Here is a 26,303-nt window from a genome sequence, read left to right on the forward strand (position 1 = left end):
CCCCTCCCTCATTAGTAGCATCCCTTACATCTTCAGTCCCTCAGTTAGCAGACCTCCTATCCAGACACCAGGACATTATGCTTAGGGACGATCTCCCACCCAGTCTCCCACCCTCTCGCCTTGAGGACCATCACATTGATTTGGTCCCTGTATCAGATCCTCCTAGCAGGTTTCCCTATCGTCTTTCCAAGACTTTAGAGGGCGAGTTGGAAAAGCAGTTATCTGAGCTTCTCCGAGCCGGATTCATTCGGCCTTCTTCCTCCCCATTTGCTGCACCTATCCTATTTGTCCAAAAGAAGGACAAGTCTGCACGCCTTTGTGTAGACTACAGGGCATTAAACAAACTCACTATCAAGAACAAGTTTCCTATGCCCAGGATAGAGTACATTTTGGAGCGTTTAGACGGTGCTAAGTTTTTCACTAAGATCGACCTCAAGAGTGGTGCATTTTTGAAGCTGACATTCCAAAAACAGCTTTCAGGACAGAGCGTGGTCACTACGAGTTCGTAGTCATGCCTTTTGGGCTTACAAATGCACCCGCAACGTTCAATAAAATGATGTCTAGGATTTTCGCAGTCCATATTGGGAAGTGTGTTTTCATATTCCTTGATGACATACTAGTCTTCTCAGCCACTGCGGAGCAGCATGAGAAAGATGTGGAGAAAGTCTTGCAACTTTTGCGAGATAATCAGCTCTACATAAACGCCAAAAAGTCTATCTTTGGTGTTAAGGAAGTTCAGTATTTGGGCTACATCATCGGTTCCGATGGGATTAGACTGGACCCATCAAAGGTTCAGGAGATCTTAGATTGGGATATTCCTAAGACCGCCCAAGAAATCCGGTCATTCGTAGGTCTTTGTCAGGCCTATAGCACACATGTCCATCAGTTTTCCAACCTTGCAGCACCCCTTACCGACTTGCTCAAGGGGGTGAAGACTCGCAAGCAGAAAGTCTCAGTTACAGGTAAGGCACTTATGCATTCCGTGCACTCCAGAAAGCTGCCTCAGAAGCACCTGTATTAAAGTTAGCATCATGGGACGAACCTTTCGAGGTCATCACCGATGCCAGCAATGTAGCCATAGGTGCAGTCCTCCAGCAGGACAATAGACCCGTGGCATATTACAGCAGAAAGTTGGATGTCGCCGAAAAGAATTATTCGGTATATGACAAAGAGCTTTTGGGTGTGATCACAGCGCTCAAACATTGGAAGCCTTTTCTTTATGGACAGGCTTTCACAGTGAAAACAAACCACCAAGCATTTAAGTGGCTTCAGACTATGCCAAGTGCCCAGTGGAGTGATCGACAGGCCAGGTGGAGTCAAATCTTCCAACAGTTTGGAGGTATGATTGAATACATCCCTGGTAAGCATAACCCAGTAGCAGATGCTCTCAGTCGAAAGTCCAGCATCCAGGCAGTCCAAGAAGCTACCATTCTCGAAATCACGGGGAAGGACTTGGATAGTATGAAAGACCAATATGTCGACTCCCCTGAGTTTGGTACTCAGTATAGTTTGGCCCTCACTTCTGAGCCTGGCCACTATTCAGTACAGAACGGTTGGTTGTTCTACAAGAACCGTCTCTGTGTTACTCGGGAAAAGCGTTCCGCTCTTCTCCACGATGCCCATGACTCCTTAGTTGGAGGACATAGGGGTATCAACAGTACCCTCGAGAAATTAGAACGGTCCTTTTATTGGCCAAAGATAAGGCGTGATGTCTATGCACATGTACAAGCCTGTAAGATTTGTCAAAAAGTCAAGGTTCCCCATACAACGAAGGCAGGTTTACTTCAGCCTTTGCCTATCCCCGACGGACCTTTTATCGACATATCTATGGACTTTGTAGGGCCTCTACCAGCATCCACTGGATCCCGTAACACTCAGTGTTTTACCATTGTGGATCGCTTTAGTAAGTTCTGCATGCTCATCCCATGCAAGCATACGGCCACAGCCGAGGACGTAGCCCGTCTGTTTCTCAAGCATTGGTATCCAATTTGTGGTTTGCCTAGCACCATAACATCAGACAGAGATTCCAAGTTTATCTCGCATTTCTGGAGGGCATTATTTGAAAACTTCGGAACTAAGTTGCAGTTGTCTAGTGCATTCCATCCCCAGACAGATGGCCAGACAGAAATTTATAACCAGTTGGCCTTTGATGTCCTCAAGTCATACTGTCATGACCAGCAGTCCAAATGGGAGCACTAGGTCCAAGCTATCTTGAACGACACGCATTCATCCAGTGTCGGACGGACTCCATATGAAGCAGCCTTTGGTCGCCGTTTTTCTTCTCTTTTGACGAGAATGGTGTCTCCATCTTTAGAGGCTAATAAAACCACGGAAGCATTTTCCGAGATCATTGAGTCAGTCAAAGACCGCTTGACCAAAGCTCAGGAAGCATATAGCAGACAGGCAAATAAATCTAGATGAGATGTCCACTTCAAGGAAGGGGATTGGGTCTATTTGCGTATCATGAAGCAGAGATTGAAACAAGTGGGCAAACGTTGTCCCAAGCTTTCTTTCCGTAGTTTTGGCCCTTTTCCAATAGTTAAGAAGATAAGTGATGTCTCAATGAAGTTAAAGTTGCCTGCCAGTTGGACAATGCATGATGTTTTCCATGTTTCTTGGCTAAAACCATATGTTGGTCCAGAAGTGTTTGATGTTTCAGATGAACAGCAGCCAAACGTGGTAGACGAGGCAGAAGTTATTGAGCCTGAGCATGGAAGCATGGTTCCGATCGACGGATTCGTCAGTTCTATACGAAGTTCCGAGATCGAGACACCCACGAAGCCGTATGGCTCGACGAGGAGTTCTTCCAAGAGTACCCCCAGTTATTGGCGGACTACTTGGAAGCCATGAACCTGCCACCAAGCTAATCAGGAGGGAATGTCACATGCACTCTGCACTCAGTGCATGGTGACAAGATGGCTCATCATCAGAAGTGCAGCCGTTGTACAGTTTTAGAACCCAATAGGATGATAATTGTCGTACGCCGTGACCCCATTGTACATCCTCAATCCAGGATAAGTCAGGCACGAGCTACGTAGGTCATTCCTCAGCCTTAGCGGGTCAGTCAGTCAGTCAGTCAAGTCCCTTAACCCACTTGGAGAGAATCATTCATGCATGTAGAGTCAGTAGAAGCCTTAGGGTTTGCATCAGAAAGCACTCTGCATCCTGCATAATATGCATTCATATGCCTGTGCATCATTTAGAACATCCCCAAAGCCTTAGGGAATTTACTGGGATTTATCTGGTATTTTTCCCATATTTATTAGTATTTATTTAGCATTATTTGCATTATTGGGCATTTATAAATATAAACTTTATTAAATGACCAACCTCCAGTTAGTATAAATAGGCTTGCCTAGAGCCTATTTTCTCATTCAGTCTTCATTGTGCTAAGAGCTCTCCTCTTTCTTGCTTTCAACCCAAGACTAATCCAGCCCTAGTGCCCATAAGCTTTCTTCTCCAGCCCCTTGAGATCCATAGCTTCAGCCCAGCCCTAGGTGCCTGCCTTCAACCTCATTCAGCCCTGAATTCAGCACTCAGTTCAGGCCCGGATTCAGTCCACAGTTCATCCTCAATTCAACGCCAGAATCAGCCTGCATAGACCTGCGTTTTTGCACAGCCGTACAGCAGCAGTGCTACGTTTCTGTTCCAGCCGTACAGCAGCCCTGCAGTCCCCTGTTGCTCATGCGTTTCAGTCCTCAGCCCTCTCTACACCTCAGCGTTTCTGTCCACAGCAGATTCCAGCCCTGAAGGTTCAGTCTACAGCAGTTTCCAGCCCTGAATCTGTTGTTTGCATCAGTGTCCAGCATTCTGTGCATCATCCACACATTCAGCAGTCATCTGGTGAAGGTAACACGGCATTCATATGTGTTTTCAGCATTCTAACAGTGTGTAGAACAGTCCACCTTCTTCTTCTTTGAGCCTCAGGTGTGCAGCCCTTCCTCATGCCCTTGGGAGGAGTGCATAGGCTCAAGATCAAGTCATTGAGGTGTTTCTACAGCAGTGTACACATCAGCCGCTCTCCGATCCTCCGAGATCTTGCGTTTGGCTTATCTACAGTCCAAAGTCATTCTCTCTAAAGTAATAAAGCAAATACTATCTCGTTATCGGGATAGGGGGCCCTTCAGTGGGTAATTCGGGACCAATCTGGTGTACAGTTCTCATATCTCTCTCTCTCATCTCTTTAAAGTTTGAAGTAATTAAAGTGGATTGCTAAACTCACGAAACTCAAGATACAGAAGACGGTGTGAGCATTTGTGTGACAGGATCAACCAATACAAAGACTTCCGCTGCATATCACATGATCTAATGTACTAACATCAACACTAGAATGTTCAATGGTGTCATGTACAAAAACCAAGTAAGAACAAGCTGATTTCTTTATTGCCTTATTAATTTGTACATGGCTTACAAGAGGTATGGTACTTCCAGTAGTACCAGCATCTCTAGAGTGCTCACGGCCTCTATGTACAAAGCTGATTTTGTTCTCTTTGTAAGCCTTAATAGGCTCTAAACGGTGATGCCAGGGCATCCCCAACAAAACATCACAACCTGTAAGAGGAGCCACTAAAAAGCTCTCATGGTCGAGGTAGTCCTGTATATGTACACGGAGCTTACCAATGACCGGAGTTACATCAACCTGTTTGCCCTCAAAGGCGGCATCTGCATTCATTTGCATTCCCATGTCTTCCACATTGAGACCTATGGCGGCAGCCATCTGTACGGATATAAAGTTATATGTGGAAGCATCATCAAAAAGAAACAAAGCGGGCTGATCCTTCAATTTGCCCCAAGCCTTGCATATGACTCTACTCTTGGGCTCATGCCCTGTATTACCCTGCACATCGGGTACAACATTCACAAGAGGCTTTTCCACATTAGGCTCAGCATTCTTAGGATTTTGTGGGCATTTAGGATATATATGATCTTTACTGCCACACTTAAAAGCATTTTCCAGCCTTCCTGTACTCTTCCAATTGCTGTTTTGAGAGCCCAAAATTGTGGCGTTTACCCCCCAGCTTCTTTTCGGAGTCATCCTTTGCATCTCGGCCATCTTTGGGAGCATTCTTAGGTGGCTGTCCACCCTTTTTCTGGTCATAACCAGCCCTGAATTTGCTCTTGTTTTGACTTGCAAATGGCTTATTTGTGGGTGCTTTCATGTGCAAGTTCTCCGCAATCATGGCTGAGTGTATAAGCTCTTGTATGGTCTTATTTGGGTACACTCCCAAGCTTTGTTGGATGATGTGATGGAGCCCCGATTCAAACTCTCTTCTTCTCGTCCTCTCCAATCTTCATGAAGGGAGTAACCTTGAGAAGGACTTTCCAAAACTTTGCTATGTATGAAGCAACGGACTCTCCCTCATCTTGGGACAGCCAATCCCACTCCTTGCGTACATCCTTTGCAAAGTTTGGTGGTAAGAATTGATCATAAAACTGAATTTTGAAAGAAGACCAAGTTGGGACAGCACTTCCATCAAGTATTTTTGCAAGCCACCAATCACTTGTCGTATCCTTGAGATGCATTCCCACATGCCTGAGCATAGACTTTTCCGAAAAGTCTTCATTGCAAAAAGCTATCTCAAACTGTCTAATGAAAGCAAGTGCTTTGGTAGAGTCCATCCATCCCTGAAAGTTTTCAAACTTTACATCCTTGTCACCGGACTTGAACTCTCGAGGCTTCTTCCTTCTATGTGCATCCCTATGTACATCCTGTTCATCTCCATGGTGATGATGCCGCGATGAAGATTCACAATCCCTCTTCGTTCTCTCTTGAGCCACACTCTCCGAATGAGTGGAAAGCTCAACACGAGAACGGATATGTCTTCTTGGAGCAAAGCGGGAATGAGTAGAGGATCCCTCATCCTTACTCTTCTCTTGACCTGCATCAAGCCTAGCACCAGGGACTCTTGTCCTTTCAGCATTTGGCGCTTGCTGTGCTCTTCCTGCTTGTTGTGCATCATGTGCACCACCACGGGCAGCCATGAGGGGTGGCTTCTTGAAAGCCAATCTACCATCTGCTTCGGTGTATACATCACCCTTAACCATTAGGTATGCAAGTGCAAGCTCTCAGGGTTTCTCAACATCCATTTCCTTTGCAATTGCTTCAAAAGTGACTTCATGGACCGAAGCCTTTGCCTTCGCAGCCAACACCCTTTGCACATCCGAGTCATTTTTCAATGACCTGAGCTCTTCGGTTTCAGCCCTATAGCGTCGCACTTGACGCCTCAAAGATTCCAAATCAGAATGCATAGTGTCATGAGTACCTGCATCTCCATAGACATCATTGCCTGCAGCATCTCTTGCATCCCTTGTACCATGAAATTCACGGTCCTGTGTGTTCTCGACACTGTCAGAAATGTGGCTGTCCATGACACTCAAATCAGGTCACTAGTTATGATTCCAAGCCTCAGACTGTTTTCCAATGAGGGGAAAAACTAAGCTCTGATACCAATGTAACGGGAGGCGGACGCGTGTATTAGAATCGTATAAACGTAAACAAGATTCTGAGCACTCAACACTTGAGCATTACAACCACAAAGCTGAAAATGACAGTACACCGCATAAAGGGGCCGATGATAGGCTGACCCCCCCCCTTTAGGTTATATTACCAAAAGAGTCTGCAAAGTACAAGATTATGGGTGCCTGGGGATTCACCACCAGCCTGCACCTGATTCTTCCAAATACATTATGAATGAATACATTTCAAACAAGAGAATCTGTAGGTACATCCGCCCTACACAAGCCTCTTCACAGGTACATCCGCCCTGCACAAGAGTATCACAATCCTCACAGGTACTCCGCCCTGCACAAGATGTAAATGGATCTTTAGGCCCTGTTTCCACGCGAGAAACTGATCCAGAAACCTGTGTTCTCCGCGAGCAAGTGTCCCCAATGCTTGCCCTAAGCACCTGTTATACCAGGAATCCTTGAGACACATCCATGCTCACATATTCCATTGCTGTCCGGCCTGTTTTGTGCAATAACCAGTCCAAAACAGCAACTTTCTGTCACGAGAAATCCACCTGTAAAGGGTCCTACAGCCCTGTGGAGGTCCCTAGAGCTGTCCTGTACTGTCCAAGTTGACTTTGGACACCTGTAACCAGCCCAAAACTCGCAATAACCAAAAATTGCAAGTCTGAAATTTACCAACCAGCCCTTTAGAAGAGTGTGGGGATCGTTGTCCAAGCTTGTGTGAGTCCGGGAAGCAAGCAACCAGCCCTGTAGCAACTCCCAAAGCTCCAACCACCTCTCCAATATGTTGAATAATGAGTAAAACAGCCCAAAAGGGCCTCTTGAGGGAGGCGCCTTTTTCAGGTGCCACCTCAGGGGCCTGGTGGGTACACATGCTGGCTGACATGTGTCCCCATAAGGTGTCCCCATAAGGTGTCCAGGTAGGTGTCCAGCCCATAGTGCTCCATTTGTCCTGTTTCTATAAGTTTAGGTCCAACCAAATGGGAAATGGCCATAAGCTGTCCGGACTTCATTAATTTTGGTCCAACCAAATGCGAACGCATTATAAGTTGTCCGGCCACTTATTAATGAGTGTGGACCTGCAAACCAATAAACCTTAGTAGTAAATGAAGTAAGCTGTAAATTGAGTGTGGACGCACTTACCACCTGCAAAACCCATAAGCCCACAGTTTTAGGCCCAAACAGGAGTGCACACACGTGTCCACAAGGTGCCCGGGCGTCCCCGGTCCCTCGGACTTCACAAGCCAAAATAACAAGCATTGTCCACGCAGCAAGACAATGTCACACAAAGTAAAATAAAGTTATGGCATGCATCATTTATGCATTGTGCACATGTAAACTTGGAGAACCACCTATCATCATTCTTGTACTTGAAAATATTCCGCCTGCCATCATAACACACCATGTGTGCATGGCCGGAATCCACACGGGCACCGCCCGAAAGTCCACAAATGTCCTGCCATGTCCTTGGACTCATATGCATCCACTCATATGATCCATACACATGTCCAGGTATAATGCATACATGCATCCGCATGTTTCTAGGCCTGACACGCATCCGCATGTCCCTAGAATATAGGGGTTTGTGACACTGAGCCATCGGAGGACTCCTCCTGTTTTGCTTTAGCTTTGCCTTTAGCTTTGCGGGAAGTAGCCTGTCGGGCAAAACATTTGGCCCCTAAATGACCAAGTCGGCCACAAAACTCACGAGATTCCTTCATCCTAGAACCCTTGATGCTGTTAGAATTGTCAAAATTGCCATTGTCAGAAGATGACTTTGTGGTGACTTTCTGCTGCTTCTTGTTGGAGTTCCCTTTTCCGCCTTTGCCTTTGCCCTTGCTCTTGTTAGAGGCAACAAAAGCAAACTCCGACTTGCCTTTTCCGCGAAGCATACACTTGTCGTGGAGATAACTCATGACTTCCTCAAAAGGGGGGAGAGGATCACGGAAATAAATATTATCCCTGAAAGAATCAAAGGAAGCAAGCAACTTACCAAGAAGTTTATGGATGGGATTGTTGATGGTGCTCCCATACTCCTCAAGTTGCAGCTTGATATGGGAGAACTCTCCAATCTTCTCAATCAAGTTATCTGACTCAGTGATGGTAAGCTTCTCCAGATCTGACTCCAATTTGGCAATCTTCACTGTCAAAACTCTCCCATACCTCCTCTGGATCTCTGTCCACATCTGATCAGCATTACTCCAGGAGGAGACAAACTGTGCGTGTATGGATGGAGTCATGCAATGAATGATGATAAGACAAGCCTGAGCATCCAACATGCTTTGCAGAGCAAGGTCCACCAAGTGAGGTGTGGAGATAGCCATCCACACACCAGCTCCTTCCAGCAACAACTGAGTGTAGAAAGACCAAGTATGATAGTTGGTTGCTGTAAGCTTCATGGAGTCACTGACTTGGGGAGGATTGTAGGATGGTATGTTGGAAGGGTTGGGAGCAAGACCTGGATGAGAGAAACTCAGAGAGAAAAGATTGGGAATAGAAACCACCTCTGGAGCGGCACGAGCAGGGGATCCAGGCTGTGATAGAGCGGGAGAAGAGATAGGAGAAGGAATGGCTGTAGAGAAGTGGTCTCCTAAAGCCATGTCTGCTGAAAAAAAAAAACAAAGTACCTCCTCTCAAGCTGTGCACAGCAAGAGAAAGAAGAAAGAAAGGGAAGGGAGGGTGGGAATCTGAAAATAGAAGAAGCAGACTATCTCAGGGTTCCTATCCTCAGCACCTATGAAGAGGGTTTCAGCTAATAATAGTAAAATTGCAGCAGCTATGCAGAAAACACAGCCTATAGTAGCAAAACGCAACCACTTTGTAGAAAGAAATTGCAGCACTTGAGGCAGTCCCAAGTGAAAACGCAGCTCCACATGAAAACGCAGGTTACTAATGAAGAAAACGCAGCAAGTGAACAGCTCCTATTTGCTGTAAACAGTCAACAGCAGCATGGGAAAAGAAACGTAGGTCCCTGTAGATGTTTCCCGCTCGGATACCATGAAAGAATGGGTACTATGCTGAGATACCCACTCAAAAATGCTGCAATAACTGTACCACACTGTATATGGACAGCAAGCATAAAGAAGAAAAGAAGATCACTGCTGAATATCACCAAAAAAGGTAGTACATCATGTGGAGCAGCATGAGGGAGGTCCCGTAGATGCTACCTACTATCACTGCAGAAGCTGAAAAGAGAGATAATCTGAGGGAAAAGGGAGCCAGCCCTTTTATATAACCTCAAGATGCTGGTCGGCCAGCCGTAGCAAAAAAGTGCTATAAAACGCCTAAAAAATACCAAAAAATGGTAGAAAAAATGCTCAATAATCTCTGCTAAGATATGCCAATGCAGGGCTTCATATGGAGCCAGATACAAGCATGAATATGCACATCTGGGGATGAAATAATTTCCAACACCTCCCCCCCCATACGCCCCATGCCTTTCCAAGACTGACCTATATGCCAAACTTTGTAGTAATCTTACCTTGGGACTGTATAGCTTTGGCGTCCACCTTTGGGGGATGTAGCTGCTATCCATAATACATACATTTATGGCCCCCAACTTTGCAATCAATATACCATAGCTAGCTATGTCAAGGCTTTGTTCCTATGTCATTATACCAAGAGGATCCAATGGCACATGCTAATCCATCAACATCTACAGTGCTTTCACAAGTGTGTGGGACAATGCAAGCAGCTTGACTTGTTAGTCCACATTAAATGTTCGCTGTGCACTCAAGACAAGGCTCCTCCTCCTTAACACTATAGCTCCCCATATTTGCAAACTTTGGGAAGATATAAAGCTTGTATAGTCGGTAACTTAGACCAGCAGCTTTTAGTTTTTGAAGCAAAATGAGAAAGAAAGAGTTGTTGAATGCAGTTTTCTAGCTCAAGAAGGACACATTCCTAAGCAACACAAGGGACCTCCCCATGTGGAAACATACATGGCTTTTTAAAGAAAAAAATATTTTATATATATTATTGAGTTACAAAGATCCTTTTCATCTCTACATCATCATAATATAGCTTACAAACCTTTCTGTTAACAAGAGCATCACCAATAAATAGCACGTGAACATTCTATCAGAATGTACGTACACTACAACGAACACATTTGAATGGTACATCGTATGCATTTTTTAGCGTACATTTCCCTGAGTATGTACAGCATACCGTTCTTGAAGAAACATACAAGCAACACCTACCCAGCAACCTCATAACTCTTATGAGAAATCGTATCACGGTTTGGGTGGACCCACCCTAACCAAGAGGTCATGAGTTCGAACTCCAACAGCCTGTGAAAAATAAAGTCACAGGCACAGGCCTAGCAATCCTGTAGATCAAATTAAGGCTAGTACCAAGATTGAGGATAAACAAGCTAAAATGTGTTCTCAGGCAGGATATAGAACAATCCCCGGATGTGGGACGGGCCATAATTTGGACTGGCAAGATTGCCCATCCATCCACAACCGGCCATTATGATGGCTGACATCATGGCCCTGAAGGGCAGCCATCACAATATAAACGCTTCTCAGGATGTTTTAGGTTTATGGGCTGTACTTAATAGTTATTAAGCTAAAATCTAGCTCAAGCCGCCAAGGGGTGTGTTGCCTAACAGTGTAGGCTTGTGACTGGGAAGGGGGAGGTCCCAAATTCAAATCCCCGCAGGCTACCCGGTGGCAACCGGGCCGTTTGCCGCTGTGACTCTCAAGTTGCTACTATCAGAAGGATCGGAAAGGACCTAGCCCCACAAGTTTAAATGAGACCTACCACACATTGCTGCACGTGTTGATGAAATCTCCTCATGGTGACCAAGTCTTTCTCCGAGCCCGGATGTTTGAGACCTGTGGACATGTTAAGAACCCGATTGCTAGGCACAATCAGAAAAGCTAGATTCTGCGCATTGGAAATCACCTCGTGGGAAGAGGAGCCACTGGGCAGCCAACAGGGCAAGGGCGAGCAGGAGGACCCATGAGGAGGCAAGGAGGAGAGGGCGCGTGTTGAAGGGCTTGGAGCTTCTCGTTCTCATGCTTGCTTGCCTGCCTCGATCTGTCAGCTCCTCGTCAGCTGACTAGGAGTGAACTAGAAGGTTATTTCATAGAGGCTCTATGACAAAGTGACAAAGGAGAGTTAGGCAGGTTTCACAAGCGTCCGCGTTCGTGTGCGTCGTCCAAAGTTTGTCCAGTGCATGAATGCCACGTACTGGATGGCCTGCTTCTTCTACTCACACCCAAACCCCGCGTCCGGTAGGTGGCATGCCTAGTCACGGACGCATGTTTCATGAGTGACGACCGACAAGGATGGTTCGCCCAAGCGCAAACCCCGTGCCCGAGTGCTCTGCGACGTCAATCCACGACCTCTCTCGCCTTCGCCCCATCACACCCTGCTCCCACTATATCTGCATATGCGAGGATAGGGCATTCTTTTTGTGGCCCCGTTTTGGTATGTTATATTTGCACGCGGGTGACATTTGTGAAATGGAACTTAGGGATGTCCGCGGGGACGTAGCCAAAAAGTGTGCGCCTGCCTTGCCTGACATGCTGTTGCGTCCACCGGACGCTTGTGAAACCCGCCTTAGTATCAAGAGGGATCTTTAATTTTAAATTCTTCTTTGGAAAAGCCCACTAAGAGGTAACAAGATAGGAGTCATAGGCACTCAAAATCCTTTTTGGGATCAATTTTCATGTTTTAAACCTTGAAAAACAAAATTTTATTATTATTATGTTGGGAAATTTGGTATGCAACAATTATGACACCTCAAGTTTGGTGATTTATACTTTTTTCTCTCCGCCATATCTGCATATGCGAGTATAGGGCATTCTTTTTGTGGCCCCGTTTTGGTATGTTATATTTGCAGGCAGGCGGTGTTTGTGAAATGGAACTTGGGGATGTCCGCGGGGACGCAGCCAAAAAGTGTGCGCCCGCCTTGCCTGACATGCTACTGCGTCCACCGGCGGACGCTTGTGAAACCCGCCTTAGTATCAAGAGGGATCTTTAATTTTAAATTCTTCTTTGGAAAAGCCCACTAAGAGGTAACAAGATAGGAGTCATAAGCACTCAAAATCCTTTTTGGGATCAATTTTCATGTTTCAAACCTTGAAACACAAAATTTTATTATTATTATGCTAGGAAATTTGGCATGCAACAATTATGACACCTCAAGTTTGGTGATTTGTACTTTTTTCTCTCCCTCTTGTTTGTTACGACACTTAGGATATACTAAAAAAAATAGGTCTCTCTACCTCCCCCGTCTGTACCAAAGGAACAAAGAATAAATACCCTATTCCTCACATCGATGAGTTGGTTGCATGGTGCGAAGTTCTTCACGATTCAAGAGCAAGATATTCTAAAAACTACTTTCAGTACCCACTATGGCCATTATGAATTCAAGGGGATGCCTTTTGGGTTAACTAATGCTCTTGCTACTTTTAACATATTGATGTTTAACATCTTTCAAGGGCAATTGGATGAGTTTTTGTTCGTGTTCTTTGATGATATCTTGGTGTATTCAAAGGATGAAGAAGAGCATGAAATATATGTGAGGAAGATTGCAGACACTCTAACGAAACACGAGTTATATTGTAAGATTCCTCCCTCCAGCTTTTGAGGTCTAAAGGTGTAAGAACCTCCCCTCCTGTTCTTGAAATTATTCCCCTCTCTGAAATAGAAGAAAGATCTTATTTTACCCTGTTTTGGCCTAGAGAGAGATAATCCAAAATTGAGATATCTTTGGATATAAAAATCCTCCTAGTGTCTAAAATGGATTTCCCTGAAACAGAAGTTCAAAATAAACTTTCCAATGTGCATTAGAAATTAATTGAAAATGTGTATAAGGGACCTTAGCCTAAGGGTCTACATTTTCAAAAAATATTGGATTATGGTCCAATTAAGGTTCCAATGGGCCAATTGGATTAATCCAAGTGTTGGGATGAGATAAATCCAAAAGAATAAAAGAAAATACCCAAAAATGAGTAAATGCTCACATAATATGAAGAGTTGACTGAGTACAAGGTTTATTAGTTAAAAATTATGAGATATTACTAAAAAAATGAGATATTTTAGAATAATGATGCATTTTTAACACCTTGGTAAGGAGAGGGTGACTCTTGAGGTAGGCGCCTTTTTCACATGTATGGAAGGGTTTTTAATTCAAAAAACTTGTGATATTTTTATCTCTCCTCTCTCCTAGATCAAACCAAATAAAAAAGGGAGCCAAACTGGTCCAAATCCTATCCAAATTGAGTCAAACTAAACCTGGAAAATTATAGAACCCAGTTGGACTTGGTTAGTGGCCTCCCTCACCTATAAATAGATCCTCAGTCTTTTGTAAAAAAATATTGGAATTTTCCTCTCTTGGGAGCTTGGAGCTCTCTCTCTCTCTACAACAACTCTTGGAGTTGCTCTTCTCCTCTTGGTGGACCAATTGATTGGTCGAGGGCTTCACTGCTAATAGAGAATCAAGCTAAACTTGAAGGTAAAATCAAATTTTATGGTTTTTTTCAGTTTATCTCAATAACTTTCTTCTTCTCAACCCCTCTCAAGCTTGAGAAGCTTTCTAAATAATTGTTTTAATTCAAATCAAGCTTTCCCTTAAAGTCTTAATGCTTAATTAAGAGAAAGTTAATCTTTATGCTTATTTGTAATGCTTTCTTTAAGTAAATCTCTCTCTGTCTCTCTCTCTCTCTCTCTCTCTCTCTCTCTCTCTCTCTCTAAAAGAATAGCCATCCTTATGGCTAAATCCCTTGAAAAAGGATGCTTCTTAATGATAGTCTCTTAATTCAAAGCTAAACTCTAGACTTGATAAGCTAGAGATTAAGAAAATGGTATTTTATGATTTTTTGTTAACAAAATAATGGTTATTTCTTTTAGATTATTTATAAGTAGTTAAAAACTACTTTGATTGATTCTAAATGAGAAATAGATTGTCCTATTAATTTGAGAAAAGAGAAATAATGGAATTAGCTTAATCTTGTGGGATAATCATAATTAAGTTTATGATTATGGTTAAAATTATGATTTAAATTCATAGTTTGATTTTAAGCATAAAAGAGGAACTACTATCATATTTTCATAACAAGCTTTTATTCTTTAGAAAAAAATTGAGAATTATCAGTAATAGCAGCAGCGAAGCTATGGCAAAATTTTTAAAAAATAATACATATCTTATTTTTATGCATAATGCTAAAAGAGGACTTCCTATCATATTCTAGGATTGGACATCCTATGCAAAAAGAATGATTTTCATCATATTCATGAGAAATATTTTTTTTGTAATTATGCATAATTAATTGATTATGAGAAAAGAGTAAATTTTTGTAAATTTATTTTTATGCAAAAAGAAGAATTTTTGGTAAATTTATTTTATGCAAAAAGTGGAATTCCTATGATAATTGAGATCCAAGAAATTAAATGGTAAAAGATGAATTTTTGACATAATTCAAATTATGAGTATTTATCAAAAGTGAAATTTTGAGTATTATTTTTTTTATTGGGAAATATGGGTAGAATTGATTTTTATAAATCCCATGAATCTTTTACTAAAAAATAAGAATATTGAATATATTTCACTTGTGAAATTTGAGAAAGAATATGAAAATATCCATCGAGAAAAAGTACCTTTAACTGGGCCAAGCAATTGGCAAAAACTTAGAAAAGTCACATCGGTATCGAAAATAGAAAACGGTACTCGATGTGATAAGATGTGATGTAAATGGATGTGGATGTGAATGTGATGAGATGTGAATGAGATGTGAATGGGTATGATGTGACGTAAATGGATGAGAATGAGATGTGAAGTGATAGATGTGCATATGAATGAATGGGTGGATGTGGATAGATGTGAATGTGAATGAATGGATGGATGTAGATGAATGTGATAAGATGTGAATGGATGTGATGAGATATGGATAGATGTGGATGTGATGTAATGTGGATGGAATGAATGAGATGTGATGTGATGTAAATGGATGCGATGTGATTAGATGAGATGTGAATGTAATAAGAGGAGATGTGAATGTGATGTGATGTAAATGGATGTGGATGTGAATGTGAATGTGATGAGATGTGAATGAGATGTGATGATATGTGAATGGGTGTGATGTGACGTAAATGGATGAGAATAAGATGTGAAGTGATAGATGTGCATGTGAATGAATGGATGGATGTGGATAGATGTGAATGTGAATGAATGGATGGATGTGGATGAATGTGGATGAATGTGATCAGATGTGAATGGATGTGATGAGATATGGATAGATGTGGATGTGATGTAATGTGGATGGAATGAATGAGATGTGATGTAATGTGGATGGAATGAATGTGATGTGATATGGATAGATGTGGATGGAATGTATGTGATGTGATAAGGATAGATGTGGATGGAATGTATGTGATGTGATATGGATGCAATGAATGTGATGGATGTGAATGGATGTGATGAGATGTGAGTGGATGCGATGAGATGTGAATGTGATGTGATGATATCTTAATGGATGTGGTGAGATGCGGTGAGATGTGAATGTGACGTAATGAGATGGGAATGGATGTGATGTGCATCTGGGTAGATGTGAAGGGATGTGATGTGATGTGAATGGATGAGATGTGATGTGAATGTGTGAATGGATGAGATGTGATGTGAATGGATTTTATATGATGTGATGTGGATCGGGGTAGAGTGAATGGATGACATGTGATGTGATATGTGTGATGTGGATCGGAGTAGATGTGAATGGATGAGATGTGATATGATGTGATGTGGATATGGATAGATATGAATGGATGAGATGTGATGAGGATGGATGTGACGTGGTGTGATGAGAATCAGAATAAATGTAAATGGATATGATGTAGATGAATGTGATGTGATGTGGATAGATGTGATGAGATGTAATATGATATGATTAGATGAGAATGGATGAAGGATGATGGAAATAGATATGACTGGATGTGGAATAAGCAAAGTGAATTGATTTAGAAGAATGTGGAATAACGAGAAATGATGTGGAACAATGTGGAAAGATGAGAATTCGTTAGAAACTGTATTTATGAAACATGTTTTTAAAAGACTGTTTTATGTCAAGAATGCTCGGGAAGCATTTTGACTATCTTGTCGATTATGGTCATGAGACGACCGAAGTGAAAGTTGCAACAGCTAACGGAGAGTCAATGGAGGACATCTCGCGTGGCAAGGTCGCGGCTGAGGTCTTGACCAGCCTCGGTTCGATTTGAATGGTGGACTTCCGGTACGGTGGATGAGGGACCAAGGAAGCGGCCTATAAGTGAAGCACTAGGTGACCTGCGAAGGAGCCTAGAGGGTGCTGACCATATGGTACTTGGGCTCTGGGTCGGGCTCTGGGTCGCCGAAGATACCCACGTGTGCGTCCGGGAAGAAAATGGAACCAGGAGTTAGAGTTGTTTTCTGAACTCGGGCATGAATATGGTTGATTGGTCTTGCTGGACCTCAACGGATGAGTCCATGGCTTTTTTATATGGATCTGTTGGTTGATCTTGCTGATCTTCAACGGAGAGTCCATCTGGATTTTCTTATGTGATTATAATTCCAGGTACTATGAGCTAGAAACTATTGAAAAGGCCCCTAAGTGAGCAGGCGGTAAGCATTCTGGTTGCCAATGATACCATAGGTACGCTGTGAGGTTTTGTACACAAGGACATTCACTCCTCGCTACTCTCACACTCAAGGATACAAGCATGAAAGGAACATGTACCAAGAATGTAGCTCTCTCCTTTCAACTCTCTCTCTCTCTCTCTCTCTCTCTCTCTCACACACACACACACACACACACACACCATAGACAAGTAAGAGAGCAAGGAGATAAGACTAGACTCAATTGGCACAAAGGGAGATTGTGTCTTGTATTATGAGAATAATCTTATTTTTATAATTAGCCCTTATTCATGCTGCTTAGGCACCCAAAACTTAATGAAATGAACTAGATCTTTATAAATTACATGGTTTGGCAGTATAGCTAGCTATTCTAATAATAACATCTTTAGAGTGCCATTTCATGACAATTATGTTGAGATATCAAGCTCAACTAGTGCTACGGACCACCTAGGTGATAGCTTCCACACTAATGCTATTGGCATGGTTGGTGAGATTATGGTTGATATGTCGTGAGTGGATGTTGCTAGTGGATGACAGGCTGTGTGATGGCCACTTTAGAGTACTAGAGCTATGAGTTATTTTTTTAGTTGTACGGTTGTAGAGAAGAGAAGAAGATAGAAGAAAATTTAGTTATCCATCTCTCTCTTGTGTCTTGCTCTCTCTTGTGTGTGTGTATTTGCTTGCAAGGAACTTAAGCTCGCTCTCTCCCTCGCATTCTCTTTATGGTATCAGAGCTTGGTTCAAGCTAAGGAGTTGAGTGGCAAGCAAAGGAAGCGGTACATGAGTAAGAGTATCATCATCTCTTCCCCTTTTTGTTTAGGTATGACACCCCCTTGGTAGCTCTGGGAGCTACCGAGGGGGTGTCATACCTAAACAAAAAGTATCATCATCTCTTCCCCTTTTTGTTTAGGTATGACACCCCCTCGGTAGCTCTGGGAGCTACACATATTTGATTGAGGAGCTATCTGCACAAGCATGAAGGTGCCTGCCTTCATGCCTGTGTGGTGCACAATACTTAGCACTATAGTTTTGTGACCAAATTCACGTTTTAAACGTGTTTTGGTCTCTATTCGGTCATTGCAAGCTATTTTAGGGCAGTTATGGTTGAGAACTATCTCTGCTCAAAATTTGGTTATTGTAGTGCAACAGTGCATTTTGGGACTACAGGTAGTGTTTGCATGTGTATTGCTGACCTTGGGTGTATGTACAAGTACTCTAGTCACATCTGGTGACTAGAGTACTCTAGTCACATCTGGTGACATACAAGTTGTGCTGAAGTATTGTTGTGCGATATTCACATAAGATACTACTGTGTTATAAATTGCATACATAAATTATCTGTTTGCAGGTTTCTACTCTGCTGCAAGCAAACATGTATGACAAACTCAATCAGATTGTGAGAGTGAGAACCTGGATAAAAATAACTTCCATGCTTGGAAGTTCAGAATGACCAATTTCTTGATGGTGTAAGGATTTTGGGACTATGTTGAAGCAAACAATGAGGAGCCTCTAGAGTTACCTAAAGAGAATGCCACTCTAGTAGATGTAAGGATTTTGGGACTATGTTGAAGCAAACAATGAGGAGCCTCTAGAGTTACCTAAAGAGAATGGTGTAAGGATTTTGGGACTATGTTGAAGCAAACAATGAGGAGCCTCTAGAGTTACCTAAAGAGAATGCCACTCTAGTAGATGTAAAGGCATTCAAGAACTAGAACCAAGGTGCAAGAAAAGTCACGTATTGGCTTTCAACAATCAATGTCACAGACACAATGATAAGACACATATAAGATTCCAACACTCTAGTAATTGCATGGCAGAACCTAGTGTAGATGTTCTAGACCAACACAAAGGCAAAGAAACTGTAGCTAAAAAAAGAGCTACATACTGTGGAGAAGAAAATCATGTCTATCAATGAGTACACTTTAAAGATCAAGGGCATTTTTGGGTCTATCTATGTATCGGTAGAAGATGATAATTTAGTGAGAGGCTATCTGAATGGGCTTGGCAAAGAGTACAAGCCATTCAAGATCTCCATTACAATTAGGGAGAATGTTCCCAACTTTCAAAACTTAGTGTCTATGCTGATCATAGAAGAAAAACCTCTGGGTGAGGACTCTTCTTCACAAAGCAAGAACACATCAGAACATGTCTTCTACTCTAATTCAAGTAGAGGTAGAGTTCATGATCAAGGCCAAGGTGGTGGTCGCCCCGACATGGAAATAAGAATTATGGATAACAATAGTCTAATGATTCACAGCAGCAGCAAGCAATAATCATACATAGAAGAGGCCAACCTAGAGGTAGGGGGAGCTAGAGGGATTGAGGAGGTTGGTAAGAAATCACAGTGCAAATAGCATAGAGTGCTATTTTTATGGCAAACCATGGCACATGGCAAAGGATTGCTTTAAAAAGAAGAACGACATTAAAAGTGGGAAGTCGCAGCAAGGCAACTATGTATCATCAAGTAAATAGGGTGGTGACGATAGAAGTGAGCAACTATTTGTGATGCAGCACATGCTCAGTTCCATTAACAGGAGATGTGTCAAGATCTAAAGATATATGGTATGTGGATCCTGGCACCTCTAACCACCTGAACAATTATGTGAATGGTTTATAAACATGCAAAAAATAGAAAAACCACGTTATGTAGAAATAAGTGATGATACTATGCATCCCATTGCACATGTTGGTAAAGTGGTATTGTCTATATAGGATGGCAAAATGAAGTACTTGGCATATATACTTCATGTTCCAAATATTACAAAGAACCTGGTTTCTCTGTTGGAAAAATGGTTAAGCAAGGTTTGCAAGTGAGGTCTAATTCTCAATGAGGTTTTGTGGAAGACTTCAAAAATCAATGTCGCTTCGTTGCAAAGGGTAATAGAAATGGCATGATATTTACTTTGGATGTAAACATGCCTGAGGTAGAGGTATCCATGTTTGTGCATAGAACAGGTGTCATTTCAGATATTGACATATGGCACAAGCGCATTGGTCATGTGAATATACAACGGCTCAAGACTATGCAGGCCCAAATTATTGTTACAGGTTTGCCATAGTTTAAGGTTAATGGTATGCATAAAGTATATGAACCATGCCATCTTGGTAAGTAGGCCAAACATGCTTTCCCACATGAAAATCATGTGAGTGCAAGGCCATTAGATGTTATACATTAAGATATATAGGGACCAACCAAGACTAGAATACTTACAGCTCACAGGTATTATATTACATTCATTGATGATCACATTAGAAAAGTGTGGGTTTATTTCACGAAGGAAAAAAGTGAGGTCCTTGCTTACTTTCATAGATTTAAAGTCTTGGTCGAGAAGGAAAAAGGCATAGATCGAGAAGGAAAAAGGCAGACAAATAAAATACCAGAGATCAGATGGTGGGGGATAGTATTTCTCTAATGAGTTCAGTGATTTCTTAAGAAACCAGGGAATCAAGAGACAATTTACATGCAGGTACACTCTGTAATAGAATGGTGTTGCAAAAAGAAAAAATAGGCACATTGCAGAAGTGGCATGTGCCTTGATGTTTGAAAAGAATATTTCACATTATTTTTAGGTAGAATCAGTATAGTAATTGATGTGTACATTATGAACATGACTCCTACTGCTGCAGCTCTTCATGGTATGACGCTTGAACAGAAGTTTATAGGCATAAAGCCGGATGTGTCTCACTCAAAAGTGTTTGGTGTATTGCATATATGCATATTCCAAACTAAGCAAGAATAAAGTTGAATCCAAAGGCAAAGAAGTTATCTTCATTGGTTACGCTTTGGATTAGAAAGGTTATAGATATTATAACCCTACCACTCATGAGATATAAGTAAGCAGAGATGTTGTCTTTGATGAGATGAGTAGCTAGTATGTATCAATGAAAGGCAACCAAAGATGTAGATTTAAGAAGTACTGATGTTACTACACCTCATGTAGAGTCACAGGTGCTTAGTGGACTTGGAGAGTCCTCTAATAATGGATCCAATGTTAGTCCATGGTTAGGAAGGTTGAGGACAGATGTAGGTACACATGTATCACACAAAGGGAAGGAAAAGGTAGATCAATCTTTTTGTGTGTGATTTATCAATAGGTCACTCATATGTGGATGGTGACTCTAGTGGCTCTAAGCAAAGCCTTGATGAGGAGCTTGGCATTGTCTATGGTTACTCTTAGTGTGAGAAGAACCAGGGCTATTTTGAGGACACTTGGTAGCGATCCAAGTGTATGCAGGTCTATGAGGTCTAGGTACCCTGTTGAGAGGTTGAGATATGATGGATATATAGCCTATCATTATGCTTACATGGTTAAAGTAATACAAGAGTTGGAGCCCACTTGTTTTGAGCAGGCACTTGGAAATTTAAAAAAATGAGAAGATTTCATGAATGATGAGGGGTAGCATTGTATACAAATGCAGTATAGGAGTTAGTGCCTTTGCCTAAGGAAAAGAAGGCGATTGGATGTAAGTGGTTGTATAAGGTTAAACATAACGTAGATGGATCAATGAGTAGGTATAAGAGGCAAGATTGGTTGCCAAGGGCTATGCACAGACCTATGGCATTGAATATGAGGAGACATTCAACCCCATTGCCAAGATGGCAACCTTGAGAGCTATAATTACAGTGCTTAGGAGGGGGTGCACTACTAAGAAACCCTATGTATCATGTGTGTTCAAGAGGTATTTAAAAAACCCTTACCTGTGAATTTTTCATGAATAAAATGACCCCTTATTCTTTATGGACTTATGGGTTTTTTTTCAAAATTATTTAAAAAACCCCTTCTGTAAATGTATTTTTATAAATTTGCCTTAATATTTTGAATTAAAAAACCTCTTCATTTGAACTCACGTGGTATACTTACATATCATTTGAACTCACGTGGTATACTTACATATTTTTAGGTGAACCCCCCGAGTTACAGTGGCTGCATCAAAAGGTTAGCTCTTATATCACATGGATGTAAGAATGCCTTCTTACATGGTGATTTGTAAGAAGAACTAAACATGATGCAGCCACTAGGTTATGAGAGTAATGCACACCTAGATTTTGTGTGTAGGTTACGTAAAGCCTTGTATAGATTGAAGCAAGCACCCAAAGCATGATCAAATAAGATCAGGGAGTATCTTGTTACCATTGGATTTCAGATATCTAATGTATTTTTTTCACTTTGTGTGAAAAAAATAGAGGGATCATGCTATTAGTCATTTATGTAGATGACTTAACTATCATTGGTGAAGCACTGGTGATAGTGATGCTGACATACATGATGTCAGGAGGCTTTTGAAGTAGAAGTTTGAGATGAAGTATTCGGGTGAGCTATTGTATTTCTTGGGCATAGAGATGGAGAGTTCACCTTATGGTATCTTGTTATTATAGAGATGGTATGGCTTGGACATGTTGTCCAAGTATGGTTTGATAGGTTGTAAGCTTATTTTAGTACCATTGGAGTAGAACACAAAGCTTGCTTTCCAGAAATACATGTGAGCTTTTGGAGGACCCCACTACGTACAAGCGCATAGTGTGTAGCTTGATCTACATGAACATTACTAGGCCAGAGTTGAGCTATGCTGTTGGACTTGTGAGTTAGTTTATGCAAGTCCCTAGGAAGCCACACTTGGATGTGGCTAGATGGATTCTCAGGTACATACAGTCCACAATTGATTATAGACTTTTCTTTGAGGCTTGTATAGAGATACAACTACATGGGTACACAGATGTTATTGGGCTGGTAGTGTTGTAGACGGGAGATCTACCGACAGCTTTATGTTTTCATTTGGGAGTGTTGTTGTGAGTTGGAGTAGTAAAAGAAATAGCTGACAATTGCTTTGTCGAGTATAAAGGTAGAGTATAGGATGTTGCTAAGATAGCTTGGTTTCAAAAGCTGCTTAGTGATATGGGTGAGCCCATGGATAGGGCAGTTGCCATATATTGTGAGAACATGAGTAGTATAAAGTTGGCCAGCAACCCAGTATACCATGTTAGAATGAAGCACATTAAGGTGCATTATCATTGTATGAGGGAGAAGGTTCTAGTAGGTGATGTAGATCTAGTATATGTCAACACAGAGGATCAAGTGGCTGACATCTTCATGAAGGGATTGGGCATAGAGAAGCTCGCAGGTTTAGGATCTTACTTGGAGTACAGTGTGTGGAGTTGAGCTTGAAGGGGAGTGTTGAGATATCGATCTCAACTAGTTGTTACGGACATTGATGACCCACCTAGGTGATAGCTTCCGCACTTATGTCACTGGCATGGTTGGTGAGATCATGGTTGATACGCCGCTAGTGGATATTGCCAGTGGTGGATGACAAGTTGTATGACAGTCACTTTGGAGTATTAGAGTTATGGTATGTAGTTCTAGCACCAACTCATATAGTCAAGTTCACACTATGGACCAACCATTGTATGTTATTATAGGAGAGTACTTTTCCTTATAGTATGTGTACTGAGATATTGAGCTCAACTAGTGTTGTGGCCATTGATGACCCACCTAGGTGATAGCTTCTACACTTATGCCATTGGCATGGTTGGTGAGATTATGGTTGATACACTGCTAGTGGATATTGCTAGTGGGGATGACAAGTTGTGTGCTAGTCACTTTGGAGTACTAGAGTTATGGCATGTAGTTCTAGCACCAACTCATATAGTCAAGTTCACACTATGGACCAACCATTGCATGTTATTATAGGAGAGTACTTTTCCTTATAGTATGTACTGTTATCTTTTTAGTTATATGATGGTTGTAGAGAAGACAATAAGATAGAAGAAAATTTAGCCATCCATCTCTCTCGTGTGTGTGCGTGTTTTCTTGCAAAGGAACTCAAGCTCTCCCTCTCCCCCGCATTCTCTTTAACTTATTATGCTATCTCTCACTAATGTAATGGAGAGATGCTAATTTAATCCCAAAATGGGGTTAACAATACAAGATTGATCTTGCAAGAGAAGGAGTGCACTTAAATGAAGTAGGGTTTGCCTTAGAGAGTGATGATGCCATGGTTATAATAATGGGGCCATGCTTGCAATCAACATAATCATATACCAAGTCATATTCAACCTATTCGTTGAGATGGCAAGTTGGTGAGATGGAGATCTAAACTGAATAAGGAATTCAAAGAGAGGATTGAGAGGGCAATGATAGAAGATGGAGAGGTAGTACGAAAAATGTTGCATGTATTTCTTGTTCAAACTCTGGGGTCAAATTACTAAGGGAATCACATATTTTGTCACAATTTCAGAGTCTCCACTTCAGATAAAATGAGAGGTAAAAAAGGATCCTTATATGCCATACAAGCACATGTACTTTGCTCTATCAGAACAGAGTGACATGGTGCATCAATTTATACAGTAGGCCGCTCCTCTTACCAAGGTTGAGTTATTCCAATCTTTGTGTAAAAAGAGAAGCCATACACAGGTCTATAGAGTAGGTGATGTGGAGGTCTTACTAGTGTTTTGCAATTCTTTTGGGGCCTATTTTACTGTCATCTAGTGTGGACAAGCAAATTTTACTGTCGTCTAGTGTGGACAAGCAAATTTTACTGTCATATAGTGTGGACAAGCAAATTTTACTATTATATATGTTGAGATAACGTGGTGCTCATGCTAGATCAAGTGCGTGGAGGAGAGGGACTCACAAAATACAAGAACAATATCTTGCTTATTAAGTTGTTTATGAATACAACTAGGCCTTGCTCAATACAAAATGCCTCCTAGCTCCACCTTTAAATAGATGAGCTAGTGGACCTTAAGTCCCTTCACACTCACACCCTTTTCTTCCCCTTCTACATAACCTTAGTCTCTTAATATCCCCCTCAATACCAACTATGAAAGAATGGAATAGGTGGTATTGGACATAGGTTGCCTTTATAACATTAGGCATACAAGGATGTCATGGTGGTGTGGTTATCTAGGATTTACAAATATGTTCCTAGAGCCTTAGAGGCTAATACAATGATGCCATCTAAGTCTTTATTTGATGTCGATGAAGATGTACACCTCAATGATGGTGCACCCCACTCTTTGTGCTTGCTTGACCTCTTGTAGTTGACATGCTTTAGACATACATGCTTTAGACATACATGCCATTGCTTCCACATGCTTTCCACCTTGACCATTCTCACACAATGATCAAAACAAGGCTGCCACCCTTGCTTAAGTGGTTTGCTTATAGATGTTCCTTCAACATGCTTGATGCTTCCTTTAATACCATACCTCCTCCATGGGCAATGAGGTAGATTTATATGGGAAAGGGAAAGGGAGGGTCTTACCACTTGCATTATGAATTGGTCAAGGGCAGTGTCTACTCCACAATTACAACAACTTTTGTGCATGTTGGTTACATGATACCCATTAGGGTTTGAAGATACAAGCTTAATGAGAGGAGTAAGTGGTTGAGGTAAATGCTCAAACCAATAAGGTACATCATCCTTGGCTCAAGAAGGAGAGGGCATGGCTCATAATGTTGCCAATGCCTCTTACAAAGACAATGCCAAGAGATGTTTTAAATCATGTCAAACAACAAGGTAGAGCACTTAGTGATGCTATGCTCAACCTTACAACTCATCTTAGAAGATGAAAATGTTGAATATGCAGCGGAATAACATGCCTTGGGCTTGGGAAATGAGAGCATATGGCTTATGACATGCCTATGCCTCTTACAAACAAGAGCCTCAAGGGTGATACATAAAAACATTGAAGATGAACACTCAGTGTACATGTGCCCAACTTTAAAACCACTCAAAATAATGAGTTTTATGATGAAAAACCAGAAATCTTCAACCTCTTTGGCTTATGGGATGAAGACAATGGTTCATGGTTGCACCATTTCTCCTTGGAAGAAACGGGTTGACGATGAAGACTTGTAATGTGGCACTTATGGTGTGTGCCCGGCCTCCAATGTTGATGAAGAAGAGCCTCCTTAGTGTTAAAGACCTCCTCCTTTGATGGTTAAGACCACATTAGTGTTAAGAAATACTTTGTTTGGTGATTAAGATCACCATTAGTGTTTAAAAAATATGATTAGTACTTAGGAGCACATTTTTAGTATCTAATGACGCTTGTATTGGTGATTAGATTCACCATTAGTGTTTGATAACACTCTAAGTGTTTAAAAACACCTTAGAATAACTCCCCTTTGCTAGATTAGAAGCTTCAATAGTGTTTAATCAACACTATTAGTGCTCATAAGCACACTTTGAAAAGCTTTGAGAACTT

The 26,303-nt window shown here is 41.7% G+C and overlaps 1 protein-coding gene across 1 annotated transcript in view; it reads right to left on the bottom strand.

The window, feature by feature from the left end:
- The window catches only part of MGP2 (MALE GAMETOPHYTE DEFECTIVE 2), a 95,929-nt gene extending 84,308 nt beyond the window's left edge, over positions 1–11,621 (bottom strand). The window contains exons 1-2 of the mRNA XM_086824364.1: positions 11,383–11,621; positions 11,239–11,312 (exon numbers count right to left, since the gene is read on the bottom strand). Coding sequence (XP_086680490.1) covers positions 11,239–11,312; positions 11,383–11,497 — 189 coding nt within the window. The 5' untranslated portion in view covers positions 11,498–11,621. The remainder of the gene's footprint in view (positions 1–11,238; positions 11,313–11,382) is intronic.
- Positions 11,622–26,303: the final 14,682 nt, after the last annotated feature.

The sequence above is a fragment of the Cibotium barometz genome, chromosome 30 (genome assembly GCF_041138505.1).
Source record: "Cibotium barometz isolate CiBa-2024 chromosome 30, ASM4113850v1, whole genome shotgun sequence".
NCBI classification, from domain to species: Eukaryota; Viridiplantae; Streptophyta; class Polypodiopsida; order Cyatheales; family Cibotiaceae; genus Cibotium; species Cibotium barometz.